At 40.9% G+C, this 22,526-nt stretch overlaps 1 protein-coding gene across 1 annotated transcript in view; it reads right to left on the bottom strand.

Annotated features, from left to right (window-relative positions):
• LOC143865792 (uncharacterized) overlaps positions 1-22,526 on the bottom strand; it is a 28,113-nt gene extending 5,587 nt beyond the window's left edge. Inside the window, exons 1-2 of the mRNA XM_077375894.1 lie at positions 19,272-22,526; positions 18,553-19,110 (exon numbers count right to left, since the gene is read on the bottom strand). Coding sequence (XP_077232009.1) covers positions 18,628-19,110; positions 19,272-22,070 — 3,282 coding nt within the window. The 5' untranslated portion in view covers positions 22,071-22,526 and the 3' untranslated portion in view covers positions 18,553-18,627. The remainder of the gene's footprint in view (positions 1-18,552; positions 19,111-19,271) is intronic.

Below are 22,526 nucleotides of genomic sequence, written 5' to 3'. Positions count from 1 at the left end.
AAATGGGTAGAAGCCAAGGCAGTGAAGAAAATTACTTCCAAAGAAACGGAAAACTTCTTCTATCATGATATCATTTGTAGGTTCAGTATTCCGCGGGTCCTTGTAACTGACAACAAAACCCAATTTGCGAGCCGGCGGTTCAAAGACTTTTGCGGAAAACTCGGTATCGAACAACAGTTCACCTCAGTTGGCCATCCACAAGCCAACAGACAAGTGGAAGTAACCAATCGAACTCTCTTACAGGGATTGAAGAAACGCGCAGAAAACGCCCGGGGCTTATGGGCAGAAGAATTACCAAATCTCCTCTGGGCCTATCGAACCACCCCCAGGACCGCGACAGGAGAGTCGCCATTCAGCCTCACCTTTGCGGTAGACGCGGTCATACCTGTTGAAATTGGAGCCCACTCTCCAAGGCTTAAGGCATTCAACGAGAGGGCTAATCCCAACCACCTAAGGAGTAGCCTCGACCTCGTCGAAGAAACTAGAGAAAAAGCCTGAGTCAGGATGGCCGCGTATCAGCACAGAGTCGCCTGATACTACAACTCTAGGATGAAGGAAAGAGCGATAAGGACGGGCGACTTGGTGCTATGACGATCTGAAGTCTCCGACCCTCGCAACTCAAGAAAATTGGCTCCCACCTGGGAGGGACCCTACCGCGTATCCCGTACTCTCCAGCCAGGATCGTATCAATTGGAAGACTTAGAGGGCAACCCCATTCCCCGCACTTGGCATATTTTGAATCTGAAAAAGTTCTACCAGTAATGTAGTTCGTTTCAATTTTTTTATTTCCAATAAATCTGTGTTTGTTCTTTGCCTCTGTGATATTGCAGAAATGTGATCATTCTCCCCAAGTAATGAAATCTCCTTTTCGATTATCCATCCACAAAAGCGATTACTCCCCAGCATTAATAAATCTCCAAATCGAACGAGCTACGAACGAAGGATAAAAGATACGACCCATAAACCGGTGCCTGAAGAGGCCCGGTAGAGAGTCTATCTATTTGAAAGATACGACCCATAAACTGGTGCCCGAAGAGGACCGGTAGAGAGCCTATCTACTTAAAAGATACGACCCATAAACCGGTGCCCGAAGAGGCCCGGTAGAGAGTCTATCTATTTGAAAGATACGACCCATAAACCGGTGCCCGAAGAGGCCCGGTAGAGAGTCTGTCTACTTAAAAGATATGACCCATAAACCGGTGCCCGAAGAGGCACGGTAGAGAGTCTATCTATTTAAAAGATACGACCCATTAACCGGTGCCCGAAGAGGCCCGGTAGAGAGTCTATCTACTTGAAAGATACGACCCATAAACCGGTGCCCGAAGAGGCTCGGTAGAGAGTCTATCTACCTGAAGGATATGACCCATAAACCGATGCCCAAAGAGGCTCGGTGAAGAGTCTATCTACAAAATACTATCTTGCCAGAATCAGGAAAAAATTTACTATCACCAGTAAAAAGTAAAAATGTTTCAAATACATCACCATAAATAGGGATCGCCTCGAAGGACGAACCCTTCCATCAACACCAAAATGAAATTAAGTCTTATAGAACCAATTCATAAGAAAAGCAAAAAGAAAATTGCAAGGGCCCTGCCCCTAAGCATCCTTCTCCAAATCTTCTACAGCAGAGGGCGCTCCAACGGGCGGAACAGAGGATTCCGCTCCAGGAGATGCAACCGTGAGGTTCGCCTCGTTCGCTTCAGTCGCCTCAAAATCCTCTCCCTCGGAAAGTTCGGTCTCAGGCGGTCCTTCCAGCCTGTCGACGGGAAATATGGAGTCTATGGCCTTAACCTGGTTTCGGCAGTCAATGAACCCCTTCGCCTCAAACTCTAGGACGTGAAGTGCCATATCCGTTTGATACTCTTGAGATTGGCAGAACTCGGCAATCGTCAGGGACCGAATCTCTCCTTCTCGCTGCACAATCTCATCCCGCACCTTCTCGAGGTTAGCACGGATCTCCTTTTCTCGGTTAAGTTCATCCTTAACCCTCTGAAGCTCAGCCTGGGCATCCGCCTGAAGCTTTCTTGCATCTGCCAAGGATTCCTCGAACACCTTCCTATCATTCGCCCGTGAATCCGCGTAATTCTTTACCTCCTTGGACGTGTGAGCATAGAAAGATTGGTACTTGTCCATGCGCCGCGAAGTATAAGAACAAATATCTGACAACTGTGAATAAAAGGGGGAGAAATAAATATTCGCAAAGCCTAAAGGACGTTCAAAGAATTAAAGATAAAAGCACACACCTTCTTCGCCAAAGCGACCATGTCCCGGCCCAAAGAATAATGCGAACACTTCTCGATCTCTGCCAAGTCTCTTGGTAAGACGCTCGTCATCGCCATCTCTACAGCCACCCTCGGGTTACAAAGGGCAGAATCTTCAGTACCCCCACCTTCCAATTAGGATCAAAATAAGGCCCCTGTTGGGTCGCCTGATCGTTCGAAAGAGTCACCAGCTTAAAAAGAGCCTGGGTCCCATCGCAACCCTCGGCGGGCAGGGTCACCTGAGTCACAACTGGGTCTTTACCTTTAAGACCCTCCCCCTCTGCCGACTTACCCTTCTTGCTAGGGCTCTTCCCCGGCAAATCAGCTTGCCGCTTGCCATGTACAGATTTCTCCAGAGATGCAACATCCTTGGACTCTACGGTCGACACCGACCCTTTTCTAGCCTTAGCCGCCTGGTGCTTCAAGGCTCTCTCCTGTTTCTGCCGAGCTACTTCCTCGGCATTCAATCTCCTCGCCTCCTCCATTACCGATGCAAAAATATTAGGGCCCGAACCTTGCGCCGCCATTTCTGTGATAAAACCAAGAAACAAGTCACGATACAGTGAAAAGGAAGTAAATAAAAGAATGGAAAAGGTCGAAAGAGGGAATCACCAAAATGACTCTCGTCAACACTCGTCTCATACTCCTCCCACTCTTCCTCACCTTCATCCCGAGCCTCATCCTCCGAATCTGCCACAACGTTACTTAAACCAAATTTGACCAATACCCGTTCGGATTTAAAATCCCGAACATCAAACCTTTCCTTTCCTACTTCCATACCCCTACCTACAACATCGCTAAAAACCAGCTGACTCAATGTTCCTAAGGAAAACTTCAGCCCCATTTTCTCCTCATTGGGCTCTCTCCAATCAAAGGGAAATCGCCACTCGGCTGTTTGAGGCTGCTTCACGAAGAAAAATTCATTCTTCCACCGTTTGATGGAAGACGGAGATCCGCCCATGATCATCAATGTCCGACGCTGGGCCACATCTACCCAGTCCCCTTTCATCTTCATAAGAAAACACTTCCGAATAACATCCAAGGATAGTGGAGCCCTCACCATTTTACTTTTTACTATGTACGCCAGGAGGCCCCTCCACCCATTTGGAAAAATCTGGGACTGTGCCAAGCCAAAGAAATAAAAAAAGTATATCAGAATCGGATGAAGAGGAAAGCGGACACCCGCCTCAATAACCTCTTTGTAGAAGGCTGTCTCCCCCTCCATGTTGCTACTGCACGCCCGCTCGTTGGAGGTAGGGAGCCAAACTTTATACTCATCTGGAATATGATACTTCTTCCGCAACCGCCTGAGATCTGAGAGTTGAAGAATGCCCATTGAGCTCATGGTAACTTCAGGACGATATATCCTGCCAGGAGGCACGTGTGGCTTATGAAGCTCCATCGACTCCCTAGCAAGACACCTAATCTGGACATCCATCGGTGCCGAACGTGAATCACTCCTATCCTCAACCAACGCAGCAATTACGGGGGCATCACTCGGCACCAACTCTGCTGCACTTGGGGGTTCGAGGGGAAGAATCGGATCTACCTCTTTTCTTGGACGTGGCGCTACCTCTTCTGTGACCCTCCACTCCTTTCAATCATCATGCCACCACCTACTTTCTTGGCCTTAATTTTACGCCTCTTCGCCGACGATTGCTCCGGTATGCTCTCCGCCTCCATTTCCAATGGGATCCGGGGAGAAGAGGATGATTCCTCCATTCCCATGGGCTCAATCGACCGGTTCTGTGAATCCGTGATCGCCGACATGACAATTTTAAAGAAATAAAATACAAAGATCGGGTTGAGAAACGGACCGGTGGAATCAGAGAGAAAAGCTGTGAAGCTCGCCGGAGAAGACGAACCAGTGCCCTTAGAGAAAGAAGAAATCGGGCCGGACAACTTGAAATTTCACGAATCCTCGAGCAACGCAAGAGAACGAAGCAAAACGGAAAATTCTGACAGAAAAAGGAGGACGATTCGCCGGAAAAAGGGGACTTTACGCCAAAAATCTAACGGAATCTCGCCAGAGTAGAAGAAAGAGACGACGGGAGGAAAAAAATAAACAAAAGTAAAAAATAAAATGGAAACAGGCGGGCTTTTATAAGACCCGAAGGCGGAAAATCAAAAGTCGCGTCCGTCTAACGTTAGATGACACATGGCGTCCCGTAATCCACGCACGACTTTTAAGAGCATTAAAGACGTCGTTTTCTCATCATTATTTAAAGAGCAAAAAACCGTCATTACCCAAGAGTCGCGACTGTTACACGTGTCTCTTCAAGGCACCTATTCAAGACATGACTACCCGTAGCCCTAACGTAAAACTTGCTCCGGTACCGAGTGTCATATGGAAAAACTGATATTCCCGCGTTATGCGAAATTCGTGCCAAGGTCCGAATACATTCGGCCCCGACTGTTATCTATCAAGTGACGTGCCTACCATACATCTACGCACTACTTGCAATATTGAACAAAAAGTGTTACTAGGAAACAACAGAAATAACAAAAATCATTTTATTCACAAGTAAAAGAACATTTACAAAAGGAGGGCTTCTAGGCCAAATGCGAGAAAGAAAATACACTCAAGACCGTACTGAACTACAGCTAACTACAAAAAGCAAAATGCGGCTGACAATTCACCATCTCAAACAAACGGCCTTCTACTGGGATGTTTAACCAGATGCTCGAGAAGGAAACTGTGGAGGTTCAACACCGGGGACTTCAGTATCATACGCCTGGTGAACCACCAAGTACTGCCAGACATTGGACCTCACCATCGCCACGACACCCGCTTGGCACAATCTTCTTTGCCACGGGAGGAGGCTTCAAACTGACTATGCCAAGGTCGTGGCCGAGGATGCAATCATTCGTCCGGATCCTCTTCAGGGTCTTCCTCAGGATCCTCCTCCGGCGAATTCTCCTCCAGATGAGGCTCAGGACGAGGTGACATGAAGCCGACCCTCGTATCGCCTTCGATTACCCCTTGTAACATCACCTTCAGGGCCTCGTTCTCCATTTCCAACTTCTCAACTTTAGCCCTTAGTCGGAGAACCTCCGAGCCTTGCCGAAGAAGTTGATCCGCCACCCTGCATCCCCTCGCCATAGTATGCTTCAAAGATTGCTTATAATTGGCAACGAAGCTAGGAACGTCACAAGGAGCGAGGCAATCTCAGGGAGCGGGGGTACGCGAATGCTCTTGGGGTTCCACTTTCCGCTTCTTCTTACTCTGGGAGCCGCGATCCGCCCCCTCAACACCAGCCAATGGGGAAATCACGGCCACTGGAGTCACCACTTCCGGTGAACCAAATCCCTCTGCGATCCCCTGGTTCTCCGAGACACCGGCTCCCCGACGAAAACCGGAGGCTCCTCTTCTCTATCTGATGGCGAATTCACTTCTACCACCGAAATTATCGCCCTGGTTGATCATCGCCGACAAGCTCCTGAGACATTTTCAACAAAGAAAAACTGAGAGGGAGAGAGAAAGGGGAAAGAAAGAAGATATGGCGAATAGTTCTTTCCCTCACTCCCATTTTATAACGATCGTTAGGCGGGAAAATCGAGCGGGATTTAATGTCCCACCGGTTTTCGAAATCTCCTCCGAAGCGGGAAAATAACAACCTGGCCGGCTTTTCGAAAAAACGCGCAAAAAAAAAGGCGGGATTCAAATGTTTCCGCCGTTTCTCGAAAACCCATAAGGATAGAATAACGCGCCTATCAAGCGACGTGACACATTGAATTCACCCACCGATTCCCGATAAAGGCGCTTCAACTCCATCATCTTTAGAGAGTCGGCACCGATTCACCGCTTGAGAATTTAACTACTTCCTTGACCCTTACAAAGGGACAAGAAAGTAGGGGGCAGTATGTTAGGGGTAAAATCGGTTTACATGGTACCGACCCTCAAACCCCTTCTCCATCACTCAATTGGATCGATACAACCCTCGCAGCAACACTCTGTAGCGAACGTTGATTGGACCTCCTTGATAATTCTCCCTTGACCGGTACTGAGCTACCAGGGAAATCAAACACAATCGTGGGGATCTCGCCCAAGCGACTAATCCGGACGGCCGTTATATGTAAGGCGCGGCTTTTGAAATCAAAACATCCCGCCTAAATCACCATCCACGATCTCCGCCCGGAATCGCAGGAAATCATATCTCTATGATCTCATTCTCCATCCATCACGCACCACGTGGGCTAAATTAAAGGCCTAATTGATATCTCCAAGATCGCGAATCTCTTCTCCTATAAAAAGGGGTCTATACACTCAAGCAAAGAGGCATTCCATTATCCTTCTCCTCCTTTGGTCTGGTAACTTATCTTGGCCCTCCCCCCTATCCACCGTTCATTGTCTGTGATTACCAATCTCTGACTTGAGTGTCGAAGTGGTCGTCCGGAGCCACAACTCCGGGCCCACTGACGCTTTCTCTGTGAGTGCAGGATCACAGGTTCTACGAAGCTTGTTCGTGCAGTCAGATTTTGGGCGTCATCAAGAACATAACTTGAGTGGAAAGGAGATAAAAACAGGAGCAGCATCTAAGTATAAGTTTCTGATCATAGTGGTGATACTTATTTAACGAAAAAGGATGAATACATATGGCAAGCTTTCAGGGGAAGGGAAAAAGGAAAGCAATGCTGAATTTTGTGCAATTAACATACTGTACACTAATTATTCGACATAAAACATAAAAATAAAAAAAGAGGGGCTTAGAAAACTCACATACTGTGCACTGATGACTGAATAATACAGAACGATTCAACATAAAACTTGAAAATAAAAAGGAGGGCCGTAGAGAAAAGGTGTTTAAACAAGGATTCAAAGGACAGTTAAACAGGTACATGATGTTGCACCATTTTTTAGTTTTTAAAGAAAAACATAGAGAGCCGGCAACTTGCGACAACTTACATTATTAAAAGGACCACCACAAGTAACATAGCTTCTGAAGGAGCCAATGGTTGCAACAGCCAGTAGGGGTCAAAAAACTAAAGTGGTATTGAATCAAGCAACCACCCAACACCACAGGATTTGCAGTATAAAAATATAAACAGAAAATTCAAACCAATTGCAAATCAATATGAAGAGAGAACACACATCAATAAAAATAAAAGGCGATGATATTCTCACCCCCCCCCCCTCTGCAGTACTTGCACACCCCCCTTATAACGTGATTTGACATAAAGTTGCCCACTTTTCACGTCAAATCACGCTATAAGGGGGGTGTGCACGTAATGCGCGGGGGGGGGGGGGGGGGGGGGGGGTGAAAATATCATCTCCCAAAATAAAATGGAAGTCATGTGCAACAATAGTCACGTATAGCAGCTTAGCAAGAAGAACAACTCACTTATAATAAACAATAGCATCTGTGATTGGGTAACACATGAAAACAGGAAAAAGTGGGATTGGTTGTAACACATCTTTAACTTCGATGCGTGAAAGTCATTGAATGTAGTCATTGTCTCAATAAAGATCAATTAGTGATAAGATGATTATAATCAATCCAATTACATATTAAAAATTCAAACAAGTGGGATTGGTTTCTGTTTGAATGGTAATAAGAAACTCTTAATGGGGACAATTGTGAATGATGGTAGTGACATGTCTATATCGAACATAACATGAGTGGAAAGGAGATACAAAAACAGGAGCAGCATCTAAGTATAAGTTTCTGATTATAGTGGTGATACGTATTTAATGAAAAGGAGGAATACATATGGCAAGCTTTCAGGGGAAGGGGAAAAGGAAAACAATGCTGAATTTTGTGCAATTAACATACTGTGCACTAATGATTCGACATAAAACATAAAAAAAAAGAGGGGCTTAGAAAACTCACATACCGTGCACTGATGACTGAATAATACAGAACGATTCAACATAAAACTTGAAAATAAAAAGGAGGACCGTAGAGAAAAGGTGTTTCAACAAGGATTCAAAGGACGGTTAAATAGGTACATGATGTTGCACCATTTTTTAGTTTTAAAGAAAAACATAGAGAGCCAGCAACTGGCGGCCCCTTATATTATTAAAAGGACCACCACAAGTAACATAGCTTCTGAAGGAGCTAATGGTTGTAACAGCCAGTAGGGGTCAAGAAACTAAAGTGGTATTGAATCAAGCAACCACCCAACACCACAGGATTTGCAGTATAAAAATATGAACAGAAAATTCAAACCAATTGCAAATCAATATGAAGAGAGAACACAAAACTGTCCCCTTTCATTCATTGTATTTGCTTATACAAACAGTAACAAAAACTCATAATTTCTAAACAGACTCTGCACTAGCTTGTATCCAACCCCAACCCTTCCAGCAGTCTTTTAACAATCGTGTTTCTAAAATTAGACCTTTTGTAGTTTGAACTGACTGCTTTGTGCTAATTTGAGAACACAGAAACCAGCCCATAGGCATAAGAAACAGAAAAGAGACTTCTATATTGACATCCTCTACTTGCAAAGAACTAAAGTAGACTCTTTCTTAAACTACAAGTTTCTAATCCCTTCCAAAAATGATGCTGAAAGAAACTAGAGATTCTAGATCTCTGATGAGAGGGTTTTTTCCCTACTGCATGGGTTTCATAGGAAGCACCCAAAAAGTGAGGGTTTTAAGGGAAGAAATGCCGGAAACATCTTCCAGGGATTCTCTGGGGTCTTGAATTACTAAGGCCCTGCTTGTTTTGGATTTTTAGAACCGATTGTGAGTCCAAACTGATTATTGGACACAAAATGTAATGTAAATTTGACTTGGGCAACTCCTTTGCTGAAGAGGGAATAGGTAGAGATGCTTTTGTTTTAAGGCAAGCATTGCCCTTGCTGTAATTGTTGTTTCTTTCTATTTACCAAAGAGTTCTCTTCCAATTTCCAAAAATTTGTAAATTAAAACGATCTCAAAGATAAAGAAGAAATATTATCACCAATCTCTTATCATTCAAAAAAAAAAAATGAAGGAGAATATAGAAAAGCGTATCTCAAAAGTAAATATCACATCAGTGAGCTCTGAAAACTGAAAACATTATCAATAGCCTATCCAAAAATGGAAAATGTTATTAATTGTAATGATATTATGGGGTCTCTTTAGGCATTGCTCTGCCTGATTCCCTATATTGGTTTATGTACTGGGACACCTTGTCCCTCTTTTACTTAATAAAATTCCTTGTTAATTCTCAAAAAAAAAAAAATGCAAAACGTTTCCAAACACTGAAAAGTGAAAACTGAATATAAAAATATAAGAAGTCAAGCTTAAATTCCAGTTCAAATTAAATATGAGCTGTAAGCATGAGTAAACAATGACATGGGATGCTAACTCAATGTAAAATATAAGGTACCATGCGTCTATCATGGTAAGCAACCTGGTTTTCCATGACAAAGGAGCTAAAGCAGTAACAGATGCATGAATACTGATGTTAAGGGTTCGCTCAAAATCAGCATTTGGAGTATTAAGGTCAGGTTTGGCTGCCATGAAATTTTTTTCCATGGAATCATAGTTTATCAAGTAGTGAGAGGGCTAGGGAGCACATGCCAATTTTAAAAGTACGGACAAATATTGCGAATGATAAAACAGGGAGACAGATAAAAAACAAATGCAATTTTTTTTGGGTAGGTTAAACAAAGAAACAAAGCAAAAATGATATTATCAATTGTAGGCAGCAAGATTAACATACTAGATTTACTGGCCAGTCAGACCATATAACTAACCTGAATATCAAATGAACCTCCTTTCTATGTAAAAGTATAATCATAATAGATAACTAATCCACAAATAATAGCCAAAATGTTAAATGAATGACTATTATCAAATTGCTTGTAGAAACTCATGCTTGATATGGGAAAGGACTAAGCAATGGAAGGTGATGGCTGTATAGGTATGAACTGATTTATTTCAACTGTGACAATTGCAACTGAGCCTAAACCAAGCATAACGGATTTTTTTTTGGGTAATTTGATGAATGTAATAGCGAAAGCATGTCATTCGTTGAGGCTAAAAATAAATAATGAAACGGCATGATTCTAGTTCTAACGACGGCAACTGAAAATCGAGATGATACAGGACAACTAGACCATATAACTAACCTGAATATCAAATGCTAGCATTTATTAGTTTATTTTAAACAAAATTAAGTTAGAATTTTCAAGAGTTTTATTGGTATTACTTGGCTTCTATATTAATTCCAAGAAGCATTGCTACGCGGGGAATAAAAATAAATAGACAAAAGGGATCTTTACCTGCAGGACCCTGCAAAAGTACAAGTGGGGTCTATGGTTTACTGAAAAGTAGAATAAACTGAAAGCTGAGAGGCACCAGAAAAGCATTCTTCTCCAAATTGCTCGGCCTGTAGTTTGACGAATGAAATATTACTCATTATTATTTGACATGCAGCTGATGAAACAACAGCTTACTAAAGTTGTTGCTTCCCAAATAGGTTCAGAGTCATTAACTTCCTATGTTGCCTCCAGATCTTCAAAGTTATGAAGGGAGCTTCCTGTACAGGTAGCAATAGTTTTTGGCTCTACATGGGGAAATTGGGTTGAATATAAAAATATGTGATCCTTCCACCGAAAACCAAACACTCAAATTAGTGCATATAAAGAAGGGCAACGGATTCAAACTCCAGAATCATCGTCCCGAATGCTCAGAGATTGAAACAAAACCACCGATACTCCTTCATTGAGTCTCGAAATCAAGAAATCAGCACTAACTCCATGATCTAGAGCTTCAAATGAGAGAATTTTCGTTTTCTTTTTTTATCTTATAGGGTTTTAAAGACGGAACCCTGGGAGCTGAAAAAAAAAACCTAAGAAAAGACAAAGGAAGGAAAACAGATTGGGAGGCTTATCGGGTTTGGAAATCCAGACATCCAAGAGCTTTTGATCCAGGGCAGCATTGGGAAAATGAACCCTAAAAAATCTTTCTTTCCTTTTCTTTTTTCTCAGCAGCTTCAGATAAATATTACAGCGCTCAGCATGTCATGTCTTCCTTTTTTTTCTTCCTTTCAGAAGAATTATACTCCCTTCCCTGTACGTATCTGCTTCTTCTTCTCCATTGATATTTTTTCCGCTTTCCTTTTCCTTTCGAACAGAGAGAGAGACGATAGCGAGTGCCTAGGGGTCGATGGAGTCAAGACGAGTGTCGGGATGGAATCGACATGATTAGGCCTCAGATTTAGATTTATAAATAACAACTTTTAATACGCATTTCTAAATCAAAACAGATCTTCTTATTTTGTTACTCAAGAAATAATTTGGATTTGACTCAACAAATCCAAATCCGGTAGTCAAAAATTGATGCCAAACATCGGATTTGGATTTTGAAACCCAAATCCAAAGCCAAATACAAATCTAAAAGCTATCCAAACGGGCCCTAAAGTTTCTTAGTTATATTTGGAAAACTTCATACAATTGATTTTAGCTTCTATCTGTTAGAGGTAATTAGGTCAAGCAAAGAGTGCTTGAAGCATTACACCCAAGGTATCTAGTTTGGAATACCAAGTTTGTTGCCTCCAGCCCCTATATATAGATACACTAGGGTTATAAGAGGTTAATGGGCTCCATCCCATATGGGCCCACTACACTTGATCCATTACCTATTGGGCTTATATTAGAACATATACTAGGGTTATACCATACACATGTATACCCAACAATCTCCTCCTTATGTTCTACATATAGCACAATCCAATAGATAGATAGTGTGATGTTCAAACAAAATATTGAATCATCCATATCACCATATCATAAAAGATCTGTAATCCAACTGAAAACACGAATACTTTTATGATCAACCAAGAGTTTGAGATACAATCTAAACTCAACCAAAGGTAGTTTCACATATAAGTGAACTCCACTGATTTTAGAGGAATTCATTCATGGGGTATGATTCTCACCGAGATCCAAAATAAAGTTTCACAAACAAGTGAACTCTATACATACTGAAATGAAAGCATAGTCTCCGTGACTTTAGAAGATTTATTCATCAAGTAAGTCATCCTCATCAAAGTCCAAATCAAGACAAGCTCCTCCTTTTTCGCCAATCCCTGTGAATTACCAAATATGGATTTCATGAAAATGAATCCAACCAATTGTGAAAACATGAAAGTATCTAGTTCTACCTGAAGAAGAACTTACTACAATTCCTTAATTCACGAAAGTATCTAGTTCTACCTGAAGAAGAACTTAGTACAATTTTAAAATGGCTAAAAAAGTATCAGTATCACTCTCACCATAAGCATCATTGTCAAGTTTCAATAAAGAACAAGACCTAAACAGCTTCTTTTGCAAAGAACCATTCATTATTGTCAAATTTCAATAAAGAACAAGACCAAACTAGTTTCTTTTGCAAAGAACCATTTTATGTTTCCATTTGGAATGTTACAGTCATCTTATCCAAATTTGAGTTAAGCTGAATCATCTATGTATGGAATGTCCAACCCTTCCCAAAAAGGATAACCAAATTTGAGTTAAGTTGTATCATCTATATATGGATTGTCCAACCTTTTTCAAAAAAAGGCATGTCATCTATGTATGGAATGACACACAACAACCACAAACATCTAAGAAAACATATCAAGTGCCTATCTTGGCCAAAAGGGAGATTCGAAAATTCAAAATAACATGAATGTAGGTTAAGTCATGTCTATACAGACTTTAACCCCATCTCCCCCACAGTTTTGAATATTCAATCTTTGTTCAGTCCCTTTGCAAGAGCATCGGCCATATTATCCTTCGATCTCACATCAATCAAAGTGATAATCCCGTGTTCAATGAGATAATTCAGCATGACATGTTTCAGCTTAAGATATCTCCTCTTACTATTAAAGAGTGAGTTCTTCATAATCGTAATTGTAGCGTGATTATCACAGAAAACACTTAAGGAATTAATCCATAACCGAGTTAGTGGAATGTCCATAATCAGATTCTTTATCCACTCTGCTTCATCCCCTGCAGAAGCTAGAGCATACAATTCTGATTCCATAGATGACAAAGCAATGCAAGTCTGTCTCTTCGACTTCCACGCAACAGTAGCTCCACCCAGGGTAAACACATAACCACTGGTGGACTTACTGTCTTTTAATTCTGAGCCCCATGATGCATCAGAATATCCTTCCAGTACAGGAGGATGGCCACCATAACAAATAGCATAATTTTGAGTACCCTTAAGGTATCTCATCAGCCTAATAAGGGCATCCCAGTGCTCATGGTCAGGATTACTAGTGAAACGACTCAGCATGCCAACTGTAAAGGCTATGTCTTGCCTAGTGCAACTCATCGCATACATGAGACTACTAATCAGTTTAGAATAATCCAACTGATTCACACTGGCTCCTTCATTAGGTCTCAGCTTTTTGGTATAATCAAATGGTGTCTCAATCGATTTGCACTCACTGCGTCCCCAAAAGAAAAGTAGTTTTTCATATAATGGGCTAGGCCAAGGGTGATTCCTTGCCTTTCAAAAACTTACTTTCATACCAAGAATGGTGTTAACAACACCCAGGTCTTTTCATGTCGAATTCTTTACCCAAGGTTAGTTTCACATTACTCACCACAGAGAGAGATTGGAAACAAGAATAAACATCTATATACAAGCAAATATCATGACCTTATTTGACACAAAACGATAGTAAATGCATTTATCCGAGTAATTGATCAGAAAACCCAAAGCTCTTTACTACTTTGTCAAATTTTGATGTCACAATTTAGGTGCTTGATTATGGCATAACAAACTTTGTATAATCACATCAGAATATCTTCTAGTACAGGAGGATGGCCACCATAACAAAGAGCAAATTTTGATGTCACAATTTAAGTGCTTGATTATGACCATAACAAACTTTGTATAATCACATACAAATATCTACTTACAGCCCATAGTCTTTAGCCCCTTCTGACAAATTGACTAATTGCCAGGTTAGATTTTCTAACAGATAGCTCATTTAATCATAAATGACTTCTGTCCACAACATAGAGTCCCTAGATCTCATCACTTCCTGATAGGAAGATAGATTATTCTTCAATTGGCAGGTCACAAAGTCCTCACCAAACCCTTAGGTACTCTATCTCATGGAGGAGCGTTTAGAGTTTTAGGATGTGATTTGTAGTCAAAGCTGCCTCTCCCCAAATGCAATTAGGCATGCCAGCTCTCATTAACATGGAGTTTAACATTTAAGTTAACGTCATGTTCTTACACTCCCTATACCATTTGATTGAGGCGAGTAAGGAGCAGTAGTTTCAAGGATTACGCCCTGAGAGGCACAGAATTCCTTGAACCCTGTCAATATGTATCTTCTCCTTCTCTATCACTCCTAACTCTCACACTTGTCAAATTTAATTGACATATATAATGGTATCTTTTGAGTGTTGGTAAGTTGGATCATTTTCTGATAGTTTACATGTCCCAATCGGTTGTGTAACAACTTAGGATCAATTAGCGGTGAACTATCCTGACTAACAATCTCATTTTCTAAACTCAAACCATACATACCATCTATCAAATATGCATAGCCAAAATAGTATGAGTTAACAATCAAAATTACTCTACCACACATAAATAAAGTGCATATACCAAAATAGTAGTAACTACTTTAACATCTTATAAAGTTAGTTATTTACCTGAAGAAAGGGCCAAGTTCGCAGTACCAGTGTGAGTGACCTCCATGTCTGCTCCACTAGCCACTGTACCAGTCTCCTTCGGTAACTCCAGTGGAATTTTTATTTTTATTTTTTTTTGAGTTGCAAACATGACAAATGGCAGCTGTATCTAACCACCAATCTGAAGTACTGGCCTTATCTTTGCCCAACAGGGCAGTGAAACTTTTAGGCTCAGTCTTACCTACTAACATAGTAGCTTCCTTATATGGTGTGTCAGATTTAACTATCTTAGGTTGCCTACAATCTACAGCAAAGTGACCATATCTCCCACAGTTGTAGCATTTGCACTTCTTTTTCTTAAAGACAGTCTTTTTGGCTTCCAACTTGAGGATATCACTCTTAGGTGACTTGGATTTATTAGGAAAGTTCTTGGGATATATCACCGTGTTAGCAGCTGACTATTGCTGTCTAACCATCTCCAAGTTATTCCTAGCTTTATTCTCATCTTCAATTCGAATGAATCGTTTGAGATCATCTAGTCCCACTTGCACCTTCTTTCTATACATCTCTGTATTGAAAGAGTGCCATGCAGATGGTAACTTATATATTATTGCACCCACAAGAAACAGATCACACACTACCATTTTCTCATTGGTTAATTTAGATCTCAAATTCTCTAAATCAGTTACTTGAAGAGTGATTTTCATGTCCTCCTAGAACTTGAAATCCATGAATTTGTCCACAAGGTGAGTCTTGGACAATTCATCCACCTTTCTGAACTGAGCATCTAAATTATCTCAAATTTCTTTAGCAATGTTAAACTTGCGATAGGTTTCTGCTAGACGATCTGAAAGACAGTTCAACAAGTAGTCTCTGCAAAAATCCTCATCTCGAATCCATTGAGATTCCTCAACACCTTCAATCGAATCAGCAGAAGTACTCAAGACGGTGTAGAAAACATTCAAATATTTCAGACCGAATTGAGTCTTTCACTTCCAAGAATTAAACTCAGATCCTCCAAACGATTGAAGTTTGACCATCTCAAAGGGAATTACAATCTTTTCCATTTTAGTTATTTTTTAGATTAAAACACAAATTGGAAAGAGTGCACTTGATTTGAAGAACCAAATTGCGAAAGCTAAAGTCAAGAACAGAATCGCGGACCAAATCCAAAACCCGAATCCGAGATGAAACCCAACAGCAAGAAATTATCACTAAGGTAATACCCGAGGCGAGGACAAACCAACCAAGGCGAATACCCAAACCCAATGATAATTAGGATTTACAGAGGGTGAACCAAGAACAAAGTACCAGCCAAGGCCAAACCCGAGGCCAGGTGTGTACGAACTGGTGAAAAGGAACCAGCAAGATTCGGCAATTCGGCCACCAAGAATGAGATGCCAATATGCAACCGGTGAGGGAGGGCTGCCAATATCAATTTCCAATATAAGGTTTGATCACAAAGAGGGTTCGGCTAAAAAAGTTGTAACCCACACAATCGCCAGGTTCTATAAGCGAGGAAGAGGGCTCCAAAAGGAACACAAAATTCCAATCGAAGTTGCTGTTGGGTTTTGAGAAATCCCAACCAAACACAAATTCCTCTTCGACTTAAAGTGACTCAAGCTTTTATGCAGGTTTAATGGAGCCATGAGACGTGTGAAACCTCCACTGCCGTGTGAAACCTCCAAAGACGTGAGAAACCTCCAAATCGGAAAGAGGGTGACGAATAAGAAAATTGCCTCACACTGTTTCTACTATGGTGGGAATAAAAAGAAGAAACCCACTTATAGAAAGAAAGAGAACCAAATCCAAGTTGAGCTCCAAGAACCGAATCCAAGCCAAATCCAAGAACCGAATCAAGGTCCAATAGACCAATTCAAAAAACAAATCCAAGAAGCGAAGCCAAGTTGAGTATAGAATCAACCGTGGGATGTTGTTCAAAAGTCTCGGCCACTATGGTTCGAATCCAAAAGAAATTCACTGACCAAGACAACCCAAAAGGGTTTCTTAGGCCAAGACAACCCAAAAGGGTTTCTGCTCTGCTTTTGTTCTTGTGAGAAGAGCAAAACGAAGAATAAAAAGGGTGGCAATAAATATAGAGGGGTTGCCCGAGATAAGTTGTGGAAGATCCAATTTGGCTGAGGTTGGTAACTGACCTCCAAGATCAACACACAATATAGAAATCCAATCCAAGGACCCTCTAAAAAATCAAAAAACGTGAATTCAACCGGATCAGCCAAGAAGGATCTGCAGAGATGTTGGGTTTCTTCGTCAAATAGCTCTCGTGAGATCCAACCCAGATTTGCCAACGAGAGTGAATTGAGAGTTCCGTGAGAACCCCGATTAAAAAAAATCTGATAGGGCTGAAGTAGAAAACCGAATCTTGAGGGAGGTGAAAATGTTCCCAAGAGATGATTAAGAGAAGCTAAAAGCATTTAGGGTTTTACAATAATGCTTCAAGATTGTTAGAGGTAATTAGGTCAAGCAAAGAGTGCTTGAAGCATTACACCCAAGGTATCTAGTTTGGAATACCAAGTTTGTTGCCTCCAGCCCCTATATATATATATATATGAGGAAAGTGTTGGTGAGCTTAAGCTCACCAAACTTATGGTGAGCTTAAGCGCCCAATCACATTGGGGCCTACTTTGTTAGGATGATCCAAAGCATTCATTTGAAAGGCCCTTACATAGATGGGGTGTGTACCAAAAATCAGCACCATAGGATCATCCTAACCCATCCATTTGTGGAGGTCAAAATGGACAGACATTATTTGTACACAAATCTGCCCATTTTTGTCCTCCACAAATGGAGGGGTTAGGATGATCCTATGGAGCTGATTTTTGGTACACACCCTATCTATGATAGGGCCTTGCAAATGAATGGTTTGGATCACCACGGAAAATGTGGGACCCATGTGATTGGGGCGCTTAAGCTCACCATAAGTTTGGTGAGCTTAAGCTCACCAACACTTTCCTCTATATATATATATATATATATATATATATATATATATATATATATATATATATATATATATATATATATACACTAGGGTTATAAGAGGTTAATGGGCTCCAGCCGATATGGGCCCACTACACCTGATCCATTATCTATTGGGCTTATATGAGAACATGTACTAGGGTTATACCATACACATGTATACCCAACACTATATGCATGTGGGAGACCCTAAGGTATCTTATGAACCCAAAAGATATTCCTGCATTAGCAATTCAAGTTATTAATCTAGCATATCCCATACAGACAAACAAAAGTAGAATATAAGAAACTGAGATCTAAACTGAAATGAAAGTAACCTGTTTCCATTGAAGAAATAATGGAAAATAAAATAAGAAAACAAAATAAGCCTCAAGTTAAGACTTGTCAAACGATCAAAAGAATCCTCACAGGTACACTTCAAGACACCAAACAAAAATCATATCCAGTTTTAGGCAATCAATCAGATTCTTAAACCATAAAGAACTGAATGAAGACATCTACAGTTACCAAAATTCAGCAACCTCGCAAGCATTACATTGCAACATATAATTTACAATATGAACATAAGAAGTGGTTTTTTTAATCACATAAGCCTCAAATAAACTCTCAAAAGAAGGAAATAAAGTAATTGAGGTACTCCATAAAACAGAAGCTACTTAAAATTAAATTCTTGAAGAACACAACTACTATAAAAAATCATAACCAGAAACCCAACCTGTAAAAAAAATCCATGAGCTCCAAGATACACCATAACAGAAGTCACACAAGCAATTTGTCTCTTTCCCCTTTTTCAGTCGTCAACTTCTCGATCAGAATGATTAGAGCTTGAACTTGAGCTGGAGCTGGAGCTAGAGGTAGATTTACCAGACACTGCATTCTTGTGTTTTTCGTCACTGGAGCTCAAATCATCAGATATCTCTTTGGCTTCATCACCTGGTTTTCCAGCGCTCGGTTCTTCGGTACTTGTGCCAGTTTTTTGGGTCATGGATTTATTAAGAGCCGCTTCGACCTCTTTGGCAGATCGCACAAGAATAAATGACTCTAAATGTCGCTCGGTTGCATCAAATTCAGCAGATCTATCTTCAACAACCTCTGACTTGGTCTCCAAAAAGATTGAAGATTCCATGCTTTCATTCTGTTCTATTATGTCTACGCTACTTGAATCACGACCAAGAACAGAAATTAAGGGAGGCACTTTTGAAGAAATGTTGTCTTCCGGCTCATGGAACTCATTCTCATTGTTGTCATCATTGATTTCCCCAGACAAATCTCTCTGGTGCAAAGATATATCATGTTCAAAATCAGATTAGATAACATTATCTGTTAACAAGATATAGAAACTCAGATTGACATGCCTCATGCTTCTCTTTACGTTTAAAATCTTATTTAATACCATTAAAACCAGATGGCATAATAATAATTAAAAAAACTTACCTGAGATTCTTCAAGACCACCTTTGAAAGATGGCAAAACTGCTGATTCCCCTGTCAAAGGCTGTATTCTCTCTGATGCAAATGAAGTCAAATTATCAAATAAATTTGATGAAGAGACTTGAGACTCTAAAGACCAATCATATGCTTCCTCATCCATCAGACCATCCACCGTCAATTCACTCTCTGATGAAGACGAACTTGAGTCGTCCAAAACTTGATCAACGGTTGATTCTGGTGCAGTGGAGTTATCATGTTGTTGGCTAACTCCTGCAAACCCACTTTGGATAACATCACACTCATTAATTTCTGTTACTTCCCTTGATCTTGATTCATTTTCATCTACGGCAGATAAGTTTGGTGACGCAAACCACAACCTTTCATTACTGGATGTCATCTCCTTTTTTGCATTTCCATCATCTAGTATAGATTCTCCACCTCTAGGTATAGTGTTTCTCTCAAACGGCATCATTGATGGTAAGCCTCCTGATATCTCAATGTGTGTGCTGGATGCTATAGAAGAAGTAGAGTTGAGAATCCCCCCATTCACATAAAATAAATCTTCTTCTATTGCTGTCATGTTAGAGAGGGTTTTCTCAATCGCTGATGGGCTCGAATCATAAACGGGTTCCACAACTTGTCCATCATCAATTCCTTCCACACCCCTGCTCAGAAGATCAGAATCTACGACGGCCGATAGCACAGATTCGCTAGACCACTTAGAAGAACCACCCTTTGTTTGCTCAAGATTACCTGATCCTTCATTTGTGTTCATTTCAAAATACTTTTCATTCACTTTAGATGAATAGGAGCTCGATCCTTCGTGCTTCTCTTCAACCAATTCTGATTCCACGTATACTTTGTTAGCACCATGCTCCACGTAAATGTCTGAAATGGTAGTACTTGTTTCTTCTTCATGGATAATTTCATCTTTCACCATTTCCAAAGCATCAGTATCTTGATGATCTTCGTTGACATCAGAAGCACTCGAATCAGTCTCGCCACTATCACTCTGTTCTTGCTCGATTTCCACTGAATCTACTTCTTCTGAGGATTGACTTTCTTGTTCAACAGGTTCGGCAGCACGGTTAGTGGGAGAAATCAGTTCCCCTTCAAGATTTAAGTCTTGTTCAAGTAGCTCTTTGCGTTCTTCCCGGTCTACAACAGAAGAAGTATCAGTTTCGGGAACAGAACTCATCTTAGAATCACTCTTGTCGCTTAATTGCCTTTGATATGTGGTATAAGCTGCCTCCTCTGAAACAAATCGCTCCAGTACAAAAAAAGGCTTCAACCTAACATCATTCTTTTCTTGCCTGATTTCTCCTGGAAATGATGCTCTTAAAGTAAAGCTTTCATGTCTTCGAAAATAGATTTCTCTCTGTTGCATAGTCAGGGACTCTTGCTGGCCCAAGCTCTCCCCCATTAGAGTGCCCCTTTCACTGGTATGGTCATAAGGAAGATCAAAGGGATTCCTCCTAGGTAATAGAACCGAAGGAGCTGAACCGGGAATAGGCAGTAACCCTGAAATATCATCTGAACCATAGGGAAGATCAAAGGGGTTGTGTCTTGTTGTTGAAACAGAAGGGATCTGAAATTGAAGACGAGTCAGTTCCTCACTAATCGACGTGCCAGTGTGTGCAGACTCATTACTATCTAACTCAATCAGATTCTTCTCAGATTCAAATCTTCGGTTCTTCCTTGCTTTTCTTTTTGCGATCAAATTCTCCAACCTTTGATTTCTTTCGATCTCGGACGTACCAAGATCCTTGAGATTCTTCTCATCATCCTCCGTCCATGTGACCATGACTGCAGTTCCATCCCGTTGATCTTCGTGCGCCTCCTCTTCTTCTTCCTGATTTTCAGCCTCCTCTGCTAACTCAACACTACCACCATCTGATTCATTACTTGGGGAGGACCCTTGAGAAATGGAATCAGAATCGTCTACCGATATATGAGTTGGCTTGGGAGCTTCAGAGTCTAAAAGTGGGTGAAGCTCATCAAGCATCGGCATGATGCTGTCCATGGAAGCATCAGGAGAAGAACTCTCCGTGTAATCAGAACCAGAATCAGAAGCTTCATCATGGTCATCAATCTTTTTCCATGAAGAAGAATCAATGTGACCATCCAAACGGGTATCGACAATTTCATCCACGGACTTATCTATTTCCTTCCTTTGATGCTCAGTTGACTGGCCTTGACCATCTTCTTCAACTTTTACTACATCCTCAATTTGTTTCTCATGAAATTCTTCATCTTCAATCACTTTCTTCTCTCCATGAATTTCTTTCTCAACACCCTCAATAGAAACATTCTTACCAATCAAAACCTCTGCTGCATCATGGGTTTTTGAAGAAACCACACCTTTCTCCATCTTACTGCCCCTTACATTGCCTTGTTTGCCCATATCTGTCTTTCTTATCACCTTCTCTTCGATCTCTCTTCTCTTTTCTACATGGGATTCTAAAGAAAAGCTCTCATCTTTCTTAACAACAAGATCATTAGGAACACCCCCAGCCTTTAAAGAAGAGATCTCTTGGCTCCTCTTTTCCTCTTCTTCAGCTTGGGGGATATTGGGCTGCCCAAAACTCAAAAGGGTTCCAAGAAGAACAGCAGTGCAGACAATAATAGGGGAAGAAGAGACAAAAAAACCAAAGACAGAAGGAAAAAATATATAGAGTAAGAGAGACCAAAACACCATAACCCAAACAAAGGGATGATCACAAAGAGATCTATAACAAGTTTTGATGGAAAATATCACACCTTTTCTCACATAAACTACAATATCCTTTGCATCAACACCCATCTCTTCCTCAATATGATTTCAAGGAAGGCTAATCTGTAGAAATGTGCACAACCCACTTCCAAAAACCTATCCAAATCCAATCTTTTAGGGGGAAATGAAATCAAACGATTGAAAGAAATGAATAAAAGAAAAATAGCATAAAAATATTCACAAACCCAACTCCAGAAACCTACTAAAATAAAAAATAAGCTATAGAAGTGATGATGGGAGGTGAAATTTCCTATGTAGAGAAACTATAAGAGATAGATTGACTAACTTGGATCAAAGATCAGAGAGACCAATGGAATCTCCTTTCTTTCCTTGTCTGCAGCAGCTCTGGGTTTGGTTTGGCGTTTTGGCCTGCAGAAAAGAAGAAACAAAAGAAAAAGGATCTGTTTTTTCTCTGTTTTTTGATCCTATAACGTAGGGACTCCCCTTCTAATCTCTACTTACAAAGGCAGCAACTTCTAAATGAAT

This window comes from Tasmannia lanceolata, unplaced genomic scaffold (genome assembly GCF_043159265.1).
Source record: "Tasmannia lanceolata isolate RefF3 unplaced genomic scaffold, GAP_Taslan_0.1 ptg000109l, whole genome shotgun sequence".
Lineage (NCBI taxonomy): Eukaryota > Viridiplantae > Streptophyta > Magnoliopsida > Canellales > Winteraceae > Tasmannia > Tasmannia lanceolata.
Note: the sequence above shows the minus strand (reverse complement) of the source record. Positions and strands in the feature narration are given on the sequence as shown.